Consider the following 18,315-nt stretch of genomic DNA (forward strand, 5'->3'; position numbering starts at 1 on the left):
AATTCTCAGAACCAGCACGTGAGCTGGGTCGGTCACGGTGCCAAAGCTTCCGGGGTTTTGAACTTGGAGCTCGTCAGATTTGGGCCATTTGGGCCATTTTCTTTCTACATTCAGAACCAGATATCGCATGCGGTGTGCCATCTGTGGGGGCATCGATTTGCACGCCTCGCTGCTGAGGTCAAGGTCCTGGGGTTGATCCCCAAGAAGCTTGTTGCGTGTTGCTTTGTTTCAGGCTTCCTTCCCCTAGACAAACCAGTTAGCTGACGCCCGACACAGGTCCCCTGGGTGAAGGAGTGCCGACTGGGATGACAGGGTCCTGGAGAGACAGCCAAGCACGCCTTCCCCGCCCCTCCCCTTTGTAGCTCAGGAGTGACATCTTTGTTCAGCCTGCCTCCTGTCATCTGTTCCTAACCGGGGAGCCTTGGTGAGGATAAGGGCAAATGGCGGGTAAGCCACTCATCTGGCAAGATGTCCTGGTGCCCGTGGCACTCGTGATGGAGGGGACCCTGCTCCTTGCACGGTGGAGAATGGCTTCCGTGGTACATGCAGAGACTCCGTGGTGGGGAAATAGCCGGGTGACTGCATCGCTTGCAACGTGACATCCACGGGCTGTGCACAGGATCCGCCCCGGGTCTCTCTCCTCCCCTCTGTCCCCGCAGCCACGAGGCCTGTAGGGAACAGAGTGAAAACCAGATGATCTGAGTTCTCCCCATGTCTTGGGGAAAGCTCTCAGCCCCCGCCCCAGGCAACTGGCCGAGTGGCTCCTCATGGTATGATGCACAAGTCCCTGAATTTGACAAGGCGACTCTGTGATTACTGCTTCTTCCACCATCACCTGTGCCGCCTCCAACCCACCACCCCTGCTCCCGCTTCCTCCGCCTCCACCGGCACCATTGTGGCTGTCGCCGCCGCCATCATCGTCATCAATCACAGCAGACCCAACTGAGCACATAAGTGTGTGCCGGGCACTGTGCTAGCATCCTTCTGCCTTCGTTCCCTCATCTCATCTTGCGGCCCCGTGTAGAAGGTGGTATTATTAGTCCCATTCTGCTGATAAGGATGCTGAGGCTCAGGGATGTTGCCAAAGTTGCACAGCTAGTGAGTGTCAGAGGAGCTCTCTCTCCGGTCCCTCTGCTCTTATGCCGCCCACGACAGTGTCCCGTGATGTCTTAGCGCATCCGAAGGCCTTTTTGTAACCCCCCCGGTCATTAGCGCATCGCATGAATTGCTGCTGCTCCAACGAACATGATGCCAGGGTTCCAAAGTACCCAGTCCCTCTTTGATATCGCCAGGGAGCCAAGTTCGCCGTGACGTTCTGGTGTACCCGGGGCAGTCGTAAAACCCCGTGGGCGCAAAACTGTTCTCGCATCCAGTCCCTGTCAGTGCTGCCCCCCAGGCCAAAGCTGGACCAGAAGTCAAAGATGAGGCTGGGGAGCATCTGGGTCCTGCTCTCCCCAACTTTTTTTTTTTTTTAACTTTTTAAAACGCTTATTTATTTTTGAGAGAGAGAGAGTGAGTGGGGCGAGGGGCAGAGAGAGAGAGAGAGCGGGAGAGGGAGAGGGAGAGGGAGACACAGAATCCGAAGCAGGCTCCAGGCTCTGAGCCATCAGCACAGAGCCCGATGCAGGGCTCGAACTCATAAGCTGTGAGACCTGAGTCGAAGTTGGACCTTTAGCCAACTGAGCCACACCCAGGCGCCCCCATCTCCCCGACTTTCTTAAAACACGGTCCGCCTCCTGGTGGAATGTTCCGTTTGAGGGGCGTCTTGCTTGAAGTCTGTCTCAGCCTAGGTAGAAATCGAGCAGTTGGACTGACAGACCCATGAAGCCCAGGGGCTTAGGGACTGTCAGACTGTCCCCAGGAGACCCAAACAAACTGTCACCTCAGTGGGAGAAAAGGCAGCCAGGCAAACAAAGCTTTTGGCTCCGTGGAGTCTAGAACCAACTGTGTGTGGACTGTCTGGAACCAACTGTCATAGCGTGGGACATGGTTTGCTGTTACCCAGCCGTCCCCTTGTCTGTTCAGTGATCCGTGAAACCTTCATGGGCCCTGACTCCGGGCCAGCTGAGGTGGGTTCTGGGCGTAAAACAGCTGCTAAAAGTCCTCAAGCCCCTGCCCATATTAAGCCCTTGGCGAGGATGATCCCACTTACCCGATGACAATGCCGCCCAATAGGGAGTCTCCCCATCGCTGTTATCCCGACGGGGCCGGCGATCAAGGCTCAGAGATGGTCAGTAGGTTGCACAGCACTGGGATGTGAATCCACATCTGTCTGACGAGCTCCCGCTCTGGGAGGTGCGCCCGCACGTGGTCCCCTCTCCCAGCTCGGGGGGTGCAAAATCCAAATCGTGGTAACGGGCTAGCAGCACTGCTCCAGAGGTAAGGCTTAAGTGCTGAGGGGGCACAGCGCGGGGTGATCGGTTAAGGGGGTGGTGGGAATGTGGTGCCAGATGCTGTAGAGGGATATCAGCACAGACGGAGGCCAAGACCACCCTCGAGATGTGGGATGGGAGGTGGTGGCTGAGGGATCCGGCCCAACCCCCATCCTGAGCCCAAACGCTGCCTGTAACTCAGCATGGATGTGCTGGGGACTGGGTCTAGAAGGGGAGAATGATGAAGGAAAGTGATGTTCCCCTCCCATTTTTTAACCTGCTGCATCCGGGCAGGATGCCAACAAGAGTTACTTGTGTAAGGCAGCAGAGGGAGAACGAGGGAGAACGGTTCCTTCAGAGAAGTCACCTGGGGGCTTTCCGTGCGTCTTTGCTGCACCGGCTGCGACTTCTGGGTCTCTCGAGGATCTGGTCGCTGACGTCTGGACCATGGATACATGAAGGATATGGTCCAGGGATGCGGGTGGTGTGTGCTTTAAATCACCCGGTCGCTTGTCTGAGTATCAAGCGAAATGGCCTTCGTGTCAACCGCGAACTCTGCCCGGCCACCAGAGAAGAGAGTGGCTGCCTTCCATTTCCTGTCAAGGTTGGGCTGAATGTCCAACAACAGCGAGATGGCAAAATAAATTTAAATAAATAAATGGCTTTAAATCTTTAAAAAAATTTTTTTAACGTTTTATTTACTTTTGAGAGACAGAGACAGAGAGAGAGACAGAGCGCAAGCGGGGGAGGGGCAGAGAGAGAGGGAGACAGAATCCCAAGCAGGCTCCAGGCTCCGAGCTGTCAGCACAGAGCCTGATGTGGGGCTCGAACTCAGGAACTACGAGAACATGACCTGAGCCCAAATCGGATGCTTGACCGACTGAGCCACCCAGGCGCCCCAATAGATTTAAATCTTTAAGGGGCGCCTGAGTGGCTCAGTTGGTTAAGCATCCGACTTCTGATTTTGGCTCAGGTCGTGAGCTCACAGTTGTGGGATCGAGCCCTGTGTTGGGCTCCCCACTGAGCCTGGAGCCTGCCTAGGATTCTCTCTCTCTCTCTCTCTCTCTCTCTCCTTCTCTTGCTCTCTCTCTCTCTCAAAAAAAAAAAAAACACCCAAAACGAAAAAACCTTTAAATATAAGATTATATCCATATGAAGGACCATTGCGATTAAATCATTAAATTGCTAAAATAGCATTTTCAAAGGCCATTTGTTGACCTGGGAAAATGGTCTGACATAGAGCGTTATGTCATAAAAACCGATGGAAAACTCCACCTACTGTGATCCAGATGATCAGAAATGCCCTCTCTGGGCCAAGTGCCCCCTAGGCAATGGGGGTATTTGAATTCTAAGCCAGGACAGCCCTCAAGGGGCTCGCGGTCTGGCGGAGGGACGAAGAAGGACAGCTTTGCACCATGGGTGTGTACCATACAGCACGCCAGCACAGCGCGAAAGAGGCCGGGGTCTCGAGGCAGATCAGGGCCCGGGAGCACCTCTCTGTAGAAGTGATGTTCCAGTCAGGACTCGTCCCCTGGTGCAGCCTCCTCTCCGTCTTCCCCCTTCTTTATTTTGTTTATGGAACCGTGTGGCATTTTGTTGTTTCCTGTTCCATGCGCCGGAAGCGTCTGAACTGATACGTTAGGGGAAAGAGAGATGATGAGGGAGAGGAGGACAAGGCATGGGAGGGACGTGTGGCGTGTCACCAAGAAGTGTCCATCAGCTCCCAGCCTGGCTCTGCTCTGGAACGCCGATTCTGGGGATGTCGCCTCCTCGCGGAGCAGTCTTTGGGGGGGGTGCAAGGGCCCTTTCCCCACCCGAATTGTGAGGCATTTAGCAAATCGCCTCTTTGGCCGACGCCCAAGAGATGTTCTTGGGGCGTCACCCGCTGGCACTCACCGCAGGGGGACTGTCTCTGCGGTCTTCCCGCGTGTGGCAGTGGCCCTGGGCACATCTGCGCGTCTCCTTATCTGCCGGCCGCCCACCCACTGTAGGGATGTCTTTGCCCTGTTTCCTGTGAGCTGGCAGTCAGCTCTGGGTTGTCTTCGTCGAGCACCCTCTTGTGCGCCAGAAACGGCATCAGCGGTGGTGACCGCCGTGGAGAACTAGCACTTGGTGCTACCCGACGAGTAAAGGAACGAATGAGCGGAGGCTGGGAGCCTTCCAAACCAGCAGAGGGAGAAAGGCAGTCCCCTGGGTGGGGGTGTGTGACTAATTGCCAAGGGGCTGCCTCGCCCACAAGACTGGAAGTGCCTTGAGATGCCATCTGGGGATGCCTCGAGGTGTCACGTTGGCCAGGGGCTCTCTGGGCTGAGCGCAATGTCAGCCATGGGAAGTGCCTGATAAATATTTGTTGATGGAAGCCCACATGTGACAATTAGAGTAACGATGGCCACTCCCTTCCCCTCTCTCTCTCCCCACCCACTTTCTACTTCTTTCTTTTTTCTCTTCCTTGCCTAGTCCGTGTACCCAGTATCTGCCCCCGTGGTAGCCCGCTGAGCTAAGCTGGCACATTTAGCAAGTGAAATAGAAGATGCCCAGTTCAATTGGAATTTCAGATAAACAGCAAATGATTTATGTCGCAAAATTTTTATGCTTATTGTATATTTACATTAAAAACACGTGGAATGGGGGCGCCTGGGTGGCGCAGTCGGTTAAGCGTCCGACTTCAGCCAGGTCACGATCTCGCAGTCCGGGAGTTCGAGCCCCGCGTCAGGCTCTGGGCTGATGGCTCAGAGCCTGGAGCCTGTTTCCGATTCTGTGTCTCCCTCTCTCTCTGCCCCTCCCCCGTTCATGCTCTGTCTCTCTCTGTCCCAAAAATGAATAAACGTTGAAAAAAAAAATTAAAAAAAAAAAATTAAAAAAAAAACAAACACGTGGAATGTATTTTTATGTAAATAACGAATCAGAATTCTTTGTTGTTTATCTGACATTCACACTTAACTGAGCACCATATATTTTATTGGGCAATCATGCCTCTGAGCTAAAAATGTGGCGAATCCCATTGGGGTTGAATCTGATGGGGACAAAGTTCGGCAGCCTCTGGCGTCTGCATCAGTGTGGAAGGCCTGGTTTAGCACACATATGGAGAATTTGATGGTTGCCTGCACCAAACTAACAGAGAAGGAAGTGAAAGACCCAACTTGTTGGCCAAGGAATTGGGAGAGACCAAGCAAGATTGGCTGGAGGGTTGGCTGCCTGATGGAGAAGGGAACTGGTAAAGACTGAGGCCCGTTTGGGGCCAGGCCTTTACATACATGATCCTAAAACGGGTCCAAGCCCTTGCTCAGTAATAGCTACTGTCTGGTGAGAGCTTCACATGTCATGTTGCTAAATCCTCAACAAGAACTTGACAGGTAGGAGAGATCATCTCCAGTTCTCGGGAGGGATAGCAAGTGTAGAGATGAGAAATAGTTTCCAAAATCTTCTTACAGCTAGGAAGTGGCAGATCCAGGGTTGGAACCCAAATGTGCCTGACGGGAGCCTGGACTCTTCAAAGTACTGCACTGTAGGGTGGGGAAGGAGCACTCCCAGAGGAGTCAGAGTCCTATGGACAAATCCCAATGAACTCTTACTGAGTTTGAGTTTTATCCCTCCCTCCCTCCCTCCCTCCCTCTCTCCATCCGCCTGTTCATCCATCCATCCATCCATCCATCCATCCATCCATCCATATTGTCTTTCATTCATCCATCCAGCCATCCATCCATCCATCCATCCATCCATCCATCCATCCATATTGCCTTTCATCCATCCATCCATCCATCCATCCATCCATCCATCCATCCATATTGCCTTTCATTCATCCATCCAGCCAACCATCCATTCATCCATCCATCCATCCATCCATCCATCCATCCATATTGCCTTTCATCCATTCATCCATCCATCCATCCATCCATCCATCCATCCATCCATATTGCCTTTCATCCATCCATTCATCCATCCATCCATCCATCCATCCATCCATCCATCCATATTGCCTTTCATTCATCCATCCAGCCAACCATCCATTCATCCATCCATCCATCCATCCATCCATCCATCCATATTGCCTTTCATCCATCCAACCATCCATCCATCCATCCATCCATCTATCCATCCATCTATCCATCCATAAATCTATCCATCCATTCACCCCCCCCCCCCAAACATACACCTATCCACCCATCCATCCTACTGTGTTGGGTTCTGGGGATGCTGTGGTAGTGGAACAAACCCATGAAGCTTAACAGCTCACCTAGAGCATCTTACAGTAGCTTGTAGCACCCTGTGGGGTAAGCCATAAGCCCTTCTTAGCTCAGTCTCATAACTGGCAGCTTGGTGAAGACCCAAAGTGAATCATAATAAAGTAGAGGCTTTTCCAGTGGTGGTTCTTATGTTGTTTTTATTCCATTCAGCCGGGAATGAACAATGTGCTGGACTATGGCCTGGACCGAGTGACGAATCCGAATGAAGTTCAGGTAAACCAGGTAGGTCTCTGCTGCATACTTTGGGCAGGGCCAAGGTCAGGTTCTTAGGCTGGGAAGGTGTCCGTATGTCTATTGCCTATTTTTGTCTGTTGGGGCAATGATATCTCCCCTTTAAGGCTACCAAGAGATATCTTGTGATACCAGTGTTGGGAAGGGGGGGAGGCCATGGGTCTCGCATGATGGGAGATGAGAAATGTAGAGTGCAGGTCAGTGCAAATAGGATCTAGGTGGTTGGTCTTCAGACTTTTACAAGGCAGTTCCTTTGAAAATCTGATGAAAGTGGGGTGCCTGGGTGGCTCAGTCGGTTAAGTGTCTGACTTCGGCTCAGGTCATGATCTCACAGTTTGTGGGTTCGAGCCCTGCGTCGGGCTCTGTGCTGACAGCTCAGAGCCTGGAGCCTGCTTCAGATTCTGTGCCTCCCTTTCTCTCTGCCCCTCCCTGGCTCGCTCTCTCTCTCTCTCAAAAATAAACATTAAAAAAAATTAAAGAAAATCTGATGAAAGTTATGAACCCATTCTGCCCAAAGATGCCCAGACAGACATTTTGCACACAACTTCAGCCAGGTCCCAGACCCCTTGGAGACTAGAGGCCCCAGGCTCAAAACCGTTGAATCAACTTTGAATTTAAACCTTAATCCATGTGACCTAGAATGTCACTCTTTCTTTTGCATCTCAGTAGGGTGGGGGCCTTTGCAAAGATTCTCTTATGCTGTTAGTTTTGCAAGGACCCTTTTCCCAGATAGGCCACCATTTATGATGGATGGCCATTTTTCTATGATAATTATCTATCTATCTATCTTTAAATTTCATTCATTCATTCATTCATTCATTCATTCATTTATGAGAGAGAGAGAGAGAGAAACAGTGAGCATGAGCAGGGGAGGGGCAGAGAGAGAGGGAAATGGAATTCGAAGCAGGCTCCAGGCTGAGCTGTCAGCACAGAGCCCAACACGGGGCTTGAACCCACAAACTGAGATCGTGACCTGAGCCGAAGTCGGACGCTCAACCGACTGAGCCACCCAGGCGCTCTGGCCATTTTTTATTTAAAGAAATGCAGGGCATAAGCTGTTGAAAGAGCGAGCATGAAGCATGGCACTATCTCTGGGGCCAGATAATTCCTTGAGGGATTGCCTACGTGTTGTAGGATGTTGAGTAGCATCCCTGGGTGCCAGTAACTCCATGCGTTTCCCTGCCAGACTCCCAGTCCTGATAGTCACACGTGTCTTCAGACATTGTCCAGGGTGCCCTGAGGGACAAGATGGCCCCGGTTGAGATCCATGCAGCCTGAAACCCACTTAAGCTCATCTTAGACAGTTTCATTGCTCTCCTTCTAATGTCCTTGGGCAGCAAGGGGTCATTTTAGCCTCGTGTGTCACCTGTAAACCTTGGTGGTGCCTAAAGTCTTGAGTTGGGAGGTGGGGGGAATGTGCCAGAAAGGAGGAAGAAGGGACCTGGAACTCAAGATGGCTGTGGGGACCACCAGTGCGTGAGACCGAGGTTTGAGTTTAGGGATGGGGTCCACATGGAGAGGGGGCATTGAGTTCCCAGAGGGCGGTGTCCCCTGGAGCATTGCTAGGTCCCTTGGTCAACAACTTAAAGTGACCCTTCCTTTGACACACATATGGCACTGTCAGCCTTCACGGCTTTTTCCACATTCCCCTCATCAGACGACAGATAATTGCTGAGGCCTAGTAGGCTGGGTTGCTATGGAAACAGAATTATCAAGGAAAATACTGAACTGAGGTGGAAGATGTGCTTTTTTTTTTCTTTTTTAAGTGGATAACTGGCAGTTCTAGAAACCTCTGTGGTGTGGAGGAGGGGAGGGCATGGGTGGAAAGTGCATCACTGTTCTCTGACCCTGGGCTGTTGGGAATTGGCTCACCTGTGTGTGTGTGTGTGTGTGTGTGTGTGTGTGTGTGTGTGTGTGATGTGGGAGGCCTTTAATTCCAGCTCTGGGAGGACAGCAGAGGAGCTGAGGTCCTCTGTCCTCTGTGCTCCTTGGGGGTAACTTCAAGGAGCCTGGTCAGACCCCTCCTCGCTGAGGAAGCATCTTTCGGCTCACGGGCGGTCGGGCCAGGAGGAGAGCCTGCCTTGTGGCATTCACCACCCACTTCTAGCCAGACGCTGGCAATACTCTCAGCTCAGAGTCAGAGAGCCAGACGGTGTGTGAGGCTGAGGGCTGTCTTCACCATGGGCATGTTTGACACGGGGGCTCTTTCACTTTGTTTTTCCTTCATCTTCTCTCTCTCTCTCTCTCTCTCTCCCACCAGCTCTCTTTGTCCTGTCTGCACTCTGGCTGCTCTGGAATATTCAGAAGAATAAAAAACCGTAATTCTCATGCGAGCGGGGCCTCTCCTGCTCAGCCAGCCTCAGCGTGTGTGAGGCCCGGCTGTGGCGGGGAATGGAGGCTGGCGCCATGTTGGATCTGTTGGCGACACTTCCCACCATCTAACTGAACGTCCCCTGTTTTTCTGGGCTGATCTGCCCTGAGGGGAGAGGGTCACAAGAACGTGAAGTGTCTCCATGAGGCCTCGGGCTTTCAGATTTGTGTCTCATTTCAGAGAAGAGCTCTCGTTGCTGGTTTGAAGAGAGAGAGGCCATTTCTGAGAGTTAGTGGATTCTAGAAAAGATACCTGTTTTCTTTAAGTGGAGGCAAATAACCCAAAAGAAATGAACAGCATCAGGCACAAGAAAGAAAACTGTTAGGTTGGCAGGTGTCTAGGGCTCTGGGTGCCCCACCTCCTTAGGCTGGTGGCCTCTGATTGGTGTGGCTGCCCAGCCCTGGGGGGAACTGGCTGTGGGCCAAGGGCTGCACCCAGAGAGCGTGTCTTCTCTCGGTTCCCATACCTTGTGGCACACTCGGCCCCCATCTTCCCTTTATTTCAGTGAGGAGACATCATGGCGGCCGGGCAGTAGCCAGGCCGTGAACAGTGGTGTGCCCGGGGCTGGCCCTTCCTCCCCTGACCCCGACAGGGTGACGATGGTCATGTCGTGATGAGGACCGGTGCGCCGTGCTGAAGAGAGCTTTGACATCAGGGTGAATCCCAGCCCTGCCTCTCCCTGGACATGTGATCTCAGATAAGCTTTTGAGCCACTCAGAGCCTCAGTTTCCTTACCTATAAAATGGGGGTAACAAGAGCCCCTTCCTCGGAGGATCACGTGAGATCACTTACGTGAAGTGTCTAGAATGGTATCTGCCACGTAGAGGTCACTGCACAGACAGTAGCTGTCATTATGGTAGCTGCTGCCATGCTGTGAGTGGACTAATCTATGGGTCCTCTAGACCCTAGACCCTGTTTTCGGGGGCTGTACTTAGCCACTTTCCTCTTCCACCCTTACACCGTCTTCTATTTCTACCGGTAGGAAGGGGAGGCCTCTCTTGTCTAGGCCACTGAACGGCACTGTTCACACTGGCGTGCACACCAGTCTTGGGGTGAAGGACAGAAATGTGGCTCCATAGGGTTAAATACTCTGCGCTTCAGAGCCCTCAGCCTGGAGCCCTCAGTGAGAGAAAGCCCCCATTTGCTCCCACCGACTGGGGACAAACGACTTTCTTCTCATGACCGGCGCCGGCTGGAAGGGACCGCTCCGGTGGCTGATGTTGGCGGACAGCCCCCGGTGGGCCAGGCGCCCTTAAAGTTCTTCATGCTTTCTTTGGACAAGGGGCCCCGTGTGTGCATTTTGCACCCGACCCTGCAAATTGTGTAATCTGCGCCTGGTCAGGAAGTCCGAGGCAGGGCAGGTGGCAACCTGGGATTCTCGTCTCCTTGGCCGGTAGCCGCCTCCCATCTCTAGTCTCGTCTGCTCTGCATTAACTGCGTCAGTCCCCAGACTTCCTGGTTGCTGACTTTTGACCCTCTCCCTGCTCTTAATGCCTGTGTTCCCCGGTTCCTCACGGTTGTCCCCATCTTGTGTTTCACCCTGTGGCTTGCCAGACCCTGGCCTCTGTTTCTTCGCGTGTTCCTGCCTGGCTGCCTAATCCCGGGGTCCCTGCCGGCCCCTCCTCCTCCCTTTCCACCTCCCCGTCTGCAGCGGCCCCAGGGTCTCTTCAGGGCATGGCCTGATAATTGTCTGCAGCCAAAACCCGGGTTTTGAGGCCAGCAAGCCGGCCACAGAGCTGTATAAACAGGCTATAGATGTGTCCCTATTTGGGTAGCTCCACAGGAGAAAAATAACAAGTTAGAATTCCAAGAATGCATAACATTTGAAGATTCCTTAGGCAGAGTATCTTCCTGTAGGCAAATGTGTCACTCGGATGAGGAATAAAGAAGTGACTTCCCACCAGGAGGGCCAACTGTTGAGAAAGCAGGGGGTTTGTGCATGAATTACAGGGAGAAAAAAATGTTTATGTCTTATGTTGCCAGGAAGTGGTTTTCTTTGAATGGCTTAGAAATGTGTGTGTGTGTGTGTGTGTGTGTGTGTGTGTGTGTGTATTTTTAATAATTTCATTTTAATGTTAAAAACATTTTTTAATGTTTTATTTATTTTTGAGAGAGAGAGAGAGAGAGAGAGAGACAGAGCGTGAGTGGGGGAGAGGCAGAGAGAGAGGGACACACAGAATCTGAAGCAGGCTCCAGGCTCCGAGCTGTCAGCACTGAGCCCAGAGCAGGGCTCGAACTGACAGACTGAGAGATCATGACCTGAGCTGAAGTCAGACGCTTAACCGACTGAGCCACCCCCGTGCCCCTTTAATGTTTTTTTTTTTTTTTTTAAATGGCCTTTGGCTAAGTAATAATGATATTGACCAGTTTATGAGATTTAGCAAATAAAAATACAGGGTGTTCAGCTGAATCTGAATTTCAGATAAACAACAGATAGCTTCTTTAGCATAAGTATGTCCCAGGTATTGATGGGCACCCGGTCCTTTACCTTGTGATTGGGGTAACCCCATACCATGCCTGCTGTCAGTAGTGTGTGAACCCCAGTCAGGAGCCCCTGGATGTTGAGCCTCTCCTCTATGCCAGTCACCTGTGTGTATTATCTCATTTAATCCCCTCCCCCCCCTTTTAATCCCCTTTTACAAGGGAGGAAAGAGGCTTTGAAGTGCTGAATAACTCATGCAAAGTCATATGGCCAATAAGTGACAGAACCTGTAATTGGACCTGGGCCTGATCTGAAAGTCCATACCATTTCCTAAGACTTACCCCTCTCCCCAAACTCTCCCTCTCTGTTAGAAAAGTTCAGAACCCTCTCCTGTACCATCCCAATGTAGACAGACCCTTAACAGGACAGAGGTACTCTTATATCCGTCAAGAGGAAGCTGTTACTTATTTTGAGAGAGAGAGAGAGTGTGGGACAGCGGCAGAGAGAGAAAGGGAGAGAGAATCCCAAGCACGCTCCGCACGGTCCGTGCAAAGCCCAACGGGGGGCTCGATCTCATGAACCACCAGATCGTGACCTGAGCTGAAGTCAGATGCTTAACCGACTGCCACCCAGGCGCCCCCGGAAAGCTATTTTTAAAGCTAGAAATAACCAGTAAAATCCATGTGGGAAACCCAAGGTAGAGGTGGAGAAGCCCCAGGTTTTGTGCTATTCGAAGAGGGTAGTCCTGGAAAGCAGAAAACAAACAGCAGACTGAACCACCGAGGCAGGAGCCCTAATGGGGTAATTAAAGCCAAATAAAGTGAATTCAAATATGAAATATTTTTAACACACCAAAGACTGAGAAAATGGGCTCAGATCGAGAGTGTGTGTGAAAAGGATTGACTTGCAGGGACGGCTCCTCGGGGAGCCGGGAGAATGGAGAACGTCAGGCGGACTGAGAATCTGGCTCATTGAGTTTTTGTTGCCGTGTGCTCAGGAGACCCGTGCTTGCAGGGAGTTTGACCTTGGGCCTGGGGCACTTTGCAGGAGGCCGTTTATGACGCTGGCTGTTGAACACAGGCCTCGTATGATCGCGATCCTTACCGTCATTAGTGGTTTTCTCCCCTTGAGCTTTCGTGGGCATATAACGTATATGAATTTAAGGTGTACGATGTGATGCTTAGAAATAGGTATGAATTGCAAAACTGTGACCCCCATGAGGTTACTTAATACCTCCGTGCCTTCACATAAGTATGGTTTTTTTGAGTGTGTGGTGATAACATTTAGGATCTACTCTCTTTGGCATCGTAGAAGTATAGACTACAGTATTGTTAATTATAGTCCCCGTGCTGTGTGTTAGCTCCCCAGAGTTTATTTATCTTGTAGCTGGGAGTTGGTTTTACTGTCATTAGTGTTGATTAAAGAGTGTTTCCTGTCTTTCTGTTTCATCTTGTGATGGGGGCTTTAGCTCTCTTTTTGTTTGGTTTTAACTTAAATGGCCGGCCAGAGTCATTCCGTTGTGTAGCACCTGTCGCTTGAAGGCAAAGAAGGAACTGGTGAAGAGAGTAGGCTATTTTCTGGTTCTCCAAGATCACTCCTCAGCTTTGCAAAGGGAAGATCTAGGTTTGAATCCCGGCTCAACCAATTACCGACCAGGAGATATTGAGAAAGTTGCCCTATAGCATCTCATAGCCTCGGTTTCCTCAGCTGAAACCCAGAATGATGGAACCTCCCTCCCTTAAACTTTGTAAGGGATCAGGAAGATGTAAATTGCCTTGCATGAATTGCTACTTGGTTGCTATTATGCAAACATCCAGCTTCCCCTTTGAACACAGGGCGTTGGTAGACCAGTAGCTGTTATTCTTAGTCTACTTTAGCACACTTCTAACAAGAGATTCTGATTATATCATGTTTGGATGCCAAGCCACTCTGACCCCAGGGTCCTTTTCTACCTGAAATGAGCGTCTTCTAAAACAATGCCTTCTGTTAGGAGACAATGGGAATAGATAATAGGTGTGGTTACCAAAATAGGGACCATTTGGGGAGTGTCTCAAACATGTTAGGTGGAAAAATACTGTATTCTAATTTAAGCTTAGAATACATCTCCATTTTTCTGGGCCGCCAAGAACATGGAAGCCATCATTTTTCTGATTGTTTTTTTTTTTAAGTTTATTTATTTGGAGAGAGAGAAAGACTCACTCAGGGGAGGGACAGAGAGAGAGAGGGAGAGAGAGAGAATCCCAAGCAGGCCCTGTGCCGTCAGCAGATTCCAACTCAGGGCTCATTCTCACAAACCCTGAGATCATGACCTGAGCCAAGATCAAGAGTTGGATGTTCAACAGACTGAACCACCCAGGCATCCGTGTCTGATGTTTTTGTGAACATCTACCGTGCACCAGAAATTATGTTAGAGGCAGACATGGTCCCCCTGCTCTTAATGGTGCCTGGCGGGTGATACATATGTGAAATAGAATCACACAAACAAATATTTAATTACAGTTGTGGTAAGTGCTATGAAGGAAGAAGTCAGGGTGCATGTGAGTCCAAAACGGAGAGACCTACCTTTAATTTTCTGAGATAACTATCCCTACTCCCCCACCCAGGAAAAAGGATGTCCTGGGAAATCTCATTACATGAAAGCAATCTAATGAAGCAGAATGGAACCTAGCATGGATTAGAAAGGAGAGACAAGGATGTGACATTCCAGATTAGACCTTCCTTCATTCCTTGTCAGTGGGCTCATGGGCCAGTACTTATTTTGCTAACTGGCTAGTGGAAATAGTGTCCTCCTTGGACTTCTGATTCTGTTTCCAGTGAAGATCTGGTTGTGTTAAGTTGCTTGGATGATAGCAGCAAGAAATTAAGATGATCAATTTAAAGTATGGGTGTCAGCACCAAGCAGCCCCTGGACACAACCAAATCTCAAAAAACTGAGACTGGAATCATCAACTGTGCCCAGCTCCCAGGGGTTGCACCGAGCAGAAAAGTGATACTGAGGAAGCATGTCAGATTGTAGAGCATTTCAGTAGGAGACAGATCTGAATGGTAACAGTTTCCAGGAGCTTCTAAGACTCTATACACGGAGTCCCTTTTGGGAGCCAGGCTTTCTCTGCTCCATCTCAAAAAATCCAGAGAGAGAGGATGCCCTGCTCACCCCAGGCATGAGCTTGCCTTGGCAGCTTCAATGAGAGGATGGGACCTGACATGATCTTCTACGTTACAGCTCAACTCTGGGACTCACCTTCCTTGGATGCTGGTCTCAGGTTTTTTTGTTACGTACTTTATGTTTGGCCGTGTGGCTTGTTTCTTTTCCAATTTGTATCGGTCAAGTTGTTATGAATACCTGAGGAATGGAGGTCACCATTCATTCAGAGCAGTCTCTTGTGAGAAAAGAAATAAACATTCAAGCCGCATACTTGCTTCACTGTCTTTGCATCGCATTCTATTTAAGATGGCCCTGTAGGCACTATGGTAGATTGGGTCGAATCCATGAACTTAGTCTTGAATTCATCTTGGCTTTTGGGAGAATGGTGTAAAGTTATAGTAGTATATCGGGCACCTGCATGGCTCAGTCGGTTGGGTGTCTGGCTCTTGACTTTAGCTCAGGTCATGATCTCAGAGTTTGTGGGTTCGAGCCCCATGTTGGGCTTTTGTGCCGATAGTGTGGAGCCTGCTTGGGACTCTCTCTCTCCCTCTCTCTCTCTGCCCCCACCCCACCTCAAAATAAATAGACTTAAAAAAGAAAGTTATGGTAGTAAATCATACCTGTTCCCTCACCAAAGCCTTAGTTGAATGAATTCTCCAGTGGTTGTATAGAATAGGGTGGAGGTGTCAGTGATGGTGAAATTCTATCTTTTAAGGAAGGAGAGGTGAAACAATTTTCTCATGGGCAAGGGTTTTTATTTTTCAAACGGGCGTTTGAACTATAATGACTTACTGGCAGCTGTTTAATGGTTTTTGCCTCTTTGTTTTACAGAAACAAACAATCACTGCTGTCAGAAAAGAGGTAATTAGTTTCCCAGTCCCGGGGAAGTTTGGTTTTTAAATCCTCTCACAAATTGTATGTACTTTGGCTTTATGTTCTGCCCTCAGTAATGAAATGAAAAACCACGTGTAATGTTCAAACAGTTGTCTCCAAATTAATGGGCAGCACGGAATGACAAAGATTCTTTTGTAAGATCTACATGGATTGGTGCTGACGCTTGGGATATGAGACACCCTCAGAAGGCACAGATCTGAGGGACGTGGGGGTGAATGCCACAGTGTCTGCCTCCCCACCCCGGCCCCTGCTCCTACAGTTAGGGGGACATTCAGAATCTGAACAGGCACACTACCCATTTTGGCAAATTTCATGACCAGGGCACAAGACAGAGCCCTGGGAAGCGTTGGCTGTTGGGGTTAGACCTGCTCTGTCAGCCAGGAGCACCTGAGGGAAAAGCCAAGCATCTGTCCCCATGTCTCGATTTAATGTTCCTTAGAACTTTTTGCTTTTTCAATTGGTGCCTTTTTCCGGACTGATACATGATGGGCTGCAGAGGCCTCTAGTTTGGAGCTTGGGGTCACCTGTCTACTGTGAGCCTGTGTCCTGTTAGTACCAAGGTGGGTGGCTTGAGGGGATGGAATCGGGGGCTGCGACAGATAAATGGCTCCTGGTTCTGGAGGCCACACGGAAGTGCCAGTGTTAGTGACACTCAAGGTGGGGAAGTTGGACGTCTTCTAACCACTGTGTCTTTTTCAGATCATGTATTACCAACAGGCCTTAATGAGGTCCACGGTGAAGTCTTCGGTGTCCCTTGGAGGGTATGTCCCTAATTAGTTGGTCTTGCTGAGGTTTGAACAAGAGGTGGGCAAGAGGAGAACTTTCCACTTTCAGGCAAACTTGAGCAGTCATGGGTTGACATAAGAGCCTAAGGAACTCTGAGGGACAAAACCAGTCCCTTGAGGATTAAGTTCCTGGTTCCTCAGTCTGTGTAAGTGTCCAGGTCTCATCTTGGGTTAGCCAAGATCAGGAATGGGCGTTTTTATACAAGTCTCGTCTTTCTTGGGATCCACTAAAGTGAGGATTGAGAAGGAGGGAAGAGTTGAAAGTTCATGAACTGTTCCTTGGGGCTCCTCAGTGGCCTGTGTTCCTGTCATTATTCACTCGAACTTATTACAGATATTTGAGTTATGTTTACTGATTCAACGCACTATCAAATGTCCATTGTTAATCTTTGATTTAAAATCCAGTGATGATAAATTGGAAATTTACATTTTATTTATTGAACATTCAGGGTACCTTGATCCAGTCCCTCATAGGATATTATTTGGGAGACACAAAAGGGTTTAGTGCCCCCCAAATATAAGCACTTGTCCTTTTAAGATGTGGAATTCATTATAGGCCCACCTTGCTAACTCTAAGATTTTCCTGCACACATGAAAATGGACTTGGCTTACTTCTGGGGGGCGGGGGCACAGTGTGACTAATCATTTATTTTGGCCGTGTAAGATTTCAGTAACGGTACTATTCAAGATGGAAGGCGTTGTGTTTTGTCCAGTGCCTTTCTTCCAGTACTGTTAGGGGTTAGTCTCTTCGAAAAATCTTCGAATATCTTTTTTACCCCTTCCCCAATCCCTAGTTTGCAAACATACCACCTGCCTGATAAAATGTGCCCTGACCTCACCCACATTTTCCAATGACTTCTGACTGCAGCTCCGCCACAGATGGGAGTGGACCCCTATACTCAGTGGACATTCACCTTGGGTTATAATGATCATCCCTGTTTCATGACAAAGTAAAAACCATCTCCTCCGATGTTCCGGAGACCCGATCTAATGAAACCAAGCAGAAAGAACATTGAAGGAGACTCGAAGGCTGTTGGATGCTTTTACCCCCACTTTCTAATTTTTATTTGTTTTAGTGCCTCGTTACCGTTATATGACGTCATTTGTGTTTGGACCTGTGACGTAGTTTTCTTTGTTCTTCCCTTGAGTGGCTCCACGGTAGGGCTCTTGCTGAGAAATAGGAGGGTCTGGGGAGAAATGAAAGCAAGGGGCTCGAGTTCTGCACAGAACTCTACACCTCATGCTCGGGTGTATCTCTAGGGCATGGATTCCGTTCTATCAAAATCTCATGGCTGGGGGCAGACTTCACGGCAGGTGTCTCATGTACACCGTGGATACGATTCCCCGCCTAAGGGGTAGAGGCACAGCAGGCTTTTCCAGACTGCCCGAACACCGGGAAATGTGCTGGCTAAGAAGGTCTAACTCACATAGAAGGAATTAGTTCTTGCTCACATTTGCAAAATTAAGCTTCACACCTCAGTGAGCCCACAGGTTTTGGAGGATGAATGCATTATCCTGATAAAGGGTAGAACCTGACGTGGCAGCAGAATCTCAGAGAGACCATGGCTGCCTCATGCTTCCAAGCAGGTGCCGAGACGCTGGTTCGAATACGGGCACACGGCATCGGCTTTGAATTTTGAAAACGCACGATAAAAGATAAAGAGCCTTTATTTTAATGAAATAGGTACAGGAGAGAGACTGCAAAGGGATTGGATGGGGAGACAGTGTTTCATCTCCCAAGTAGAGCCGGGACCAGATCCCGTCGAATACCTGCCGTTCCGAGGGCTATTAGAGCGTTTTTCTAAGAAGACGGTAATAAGTATGTAACTAAATCGATAAAGAGGAAGGAGG

The 18,315-nt window shown here is 49.8% G+C and overlaps 1 protein-coding gene across 2 annotated transcripts in view; it reads left to right on the top strand.

Moving 5' to 3' along the window:
• Positions 1 to 18,315, top strand: part of RGS9 (regulator of G protein signaling 9) — a 69,264-nt gene that overhangs the window by 26,678 nt on the left and 24,271 nt on the right. The window contains exons 9-11 of one of the 2 annotated variants that reach the window (XM_047080941.1): positions 6,767 to 6,838; positions 15,617 to 15,646; positions 16,379 to 16,440. In XM_047080941.1, the coding sequence (XP_046936897.1) occupies positions 6,767 to 6,838; positions 15,617 to 15,646; positions 16,379 to 16,440 (164 nt within the window). The remainder of the gene's footprint in view (positions 1 to 6,766; positions 6,839 to 15,616; positions 15,647 to 16,378; positions 16,441 to 18,315) is intronic. The other variant, XM_047080942.1, reaches the window with a different exon arrangement.

Source organism: Lynx rufus, unplaced genomic scaffold (genome assembly GCF_022079265.1).
Source record: "Lynx rufus isolate CCGP_SWC_20201006 ecotype Redwood Valley unplaced genomic scaffold, mLynRuf1.p SCAF_18, whole genome shotgun sequence".
NCBI classification, from domain to species: Eukaryota; Metazoa; Chordata; class Mammalia; order Carnivora; family Felidae; genus Lynx; species Lynx rufus.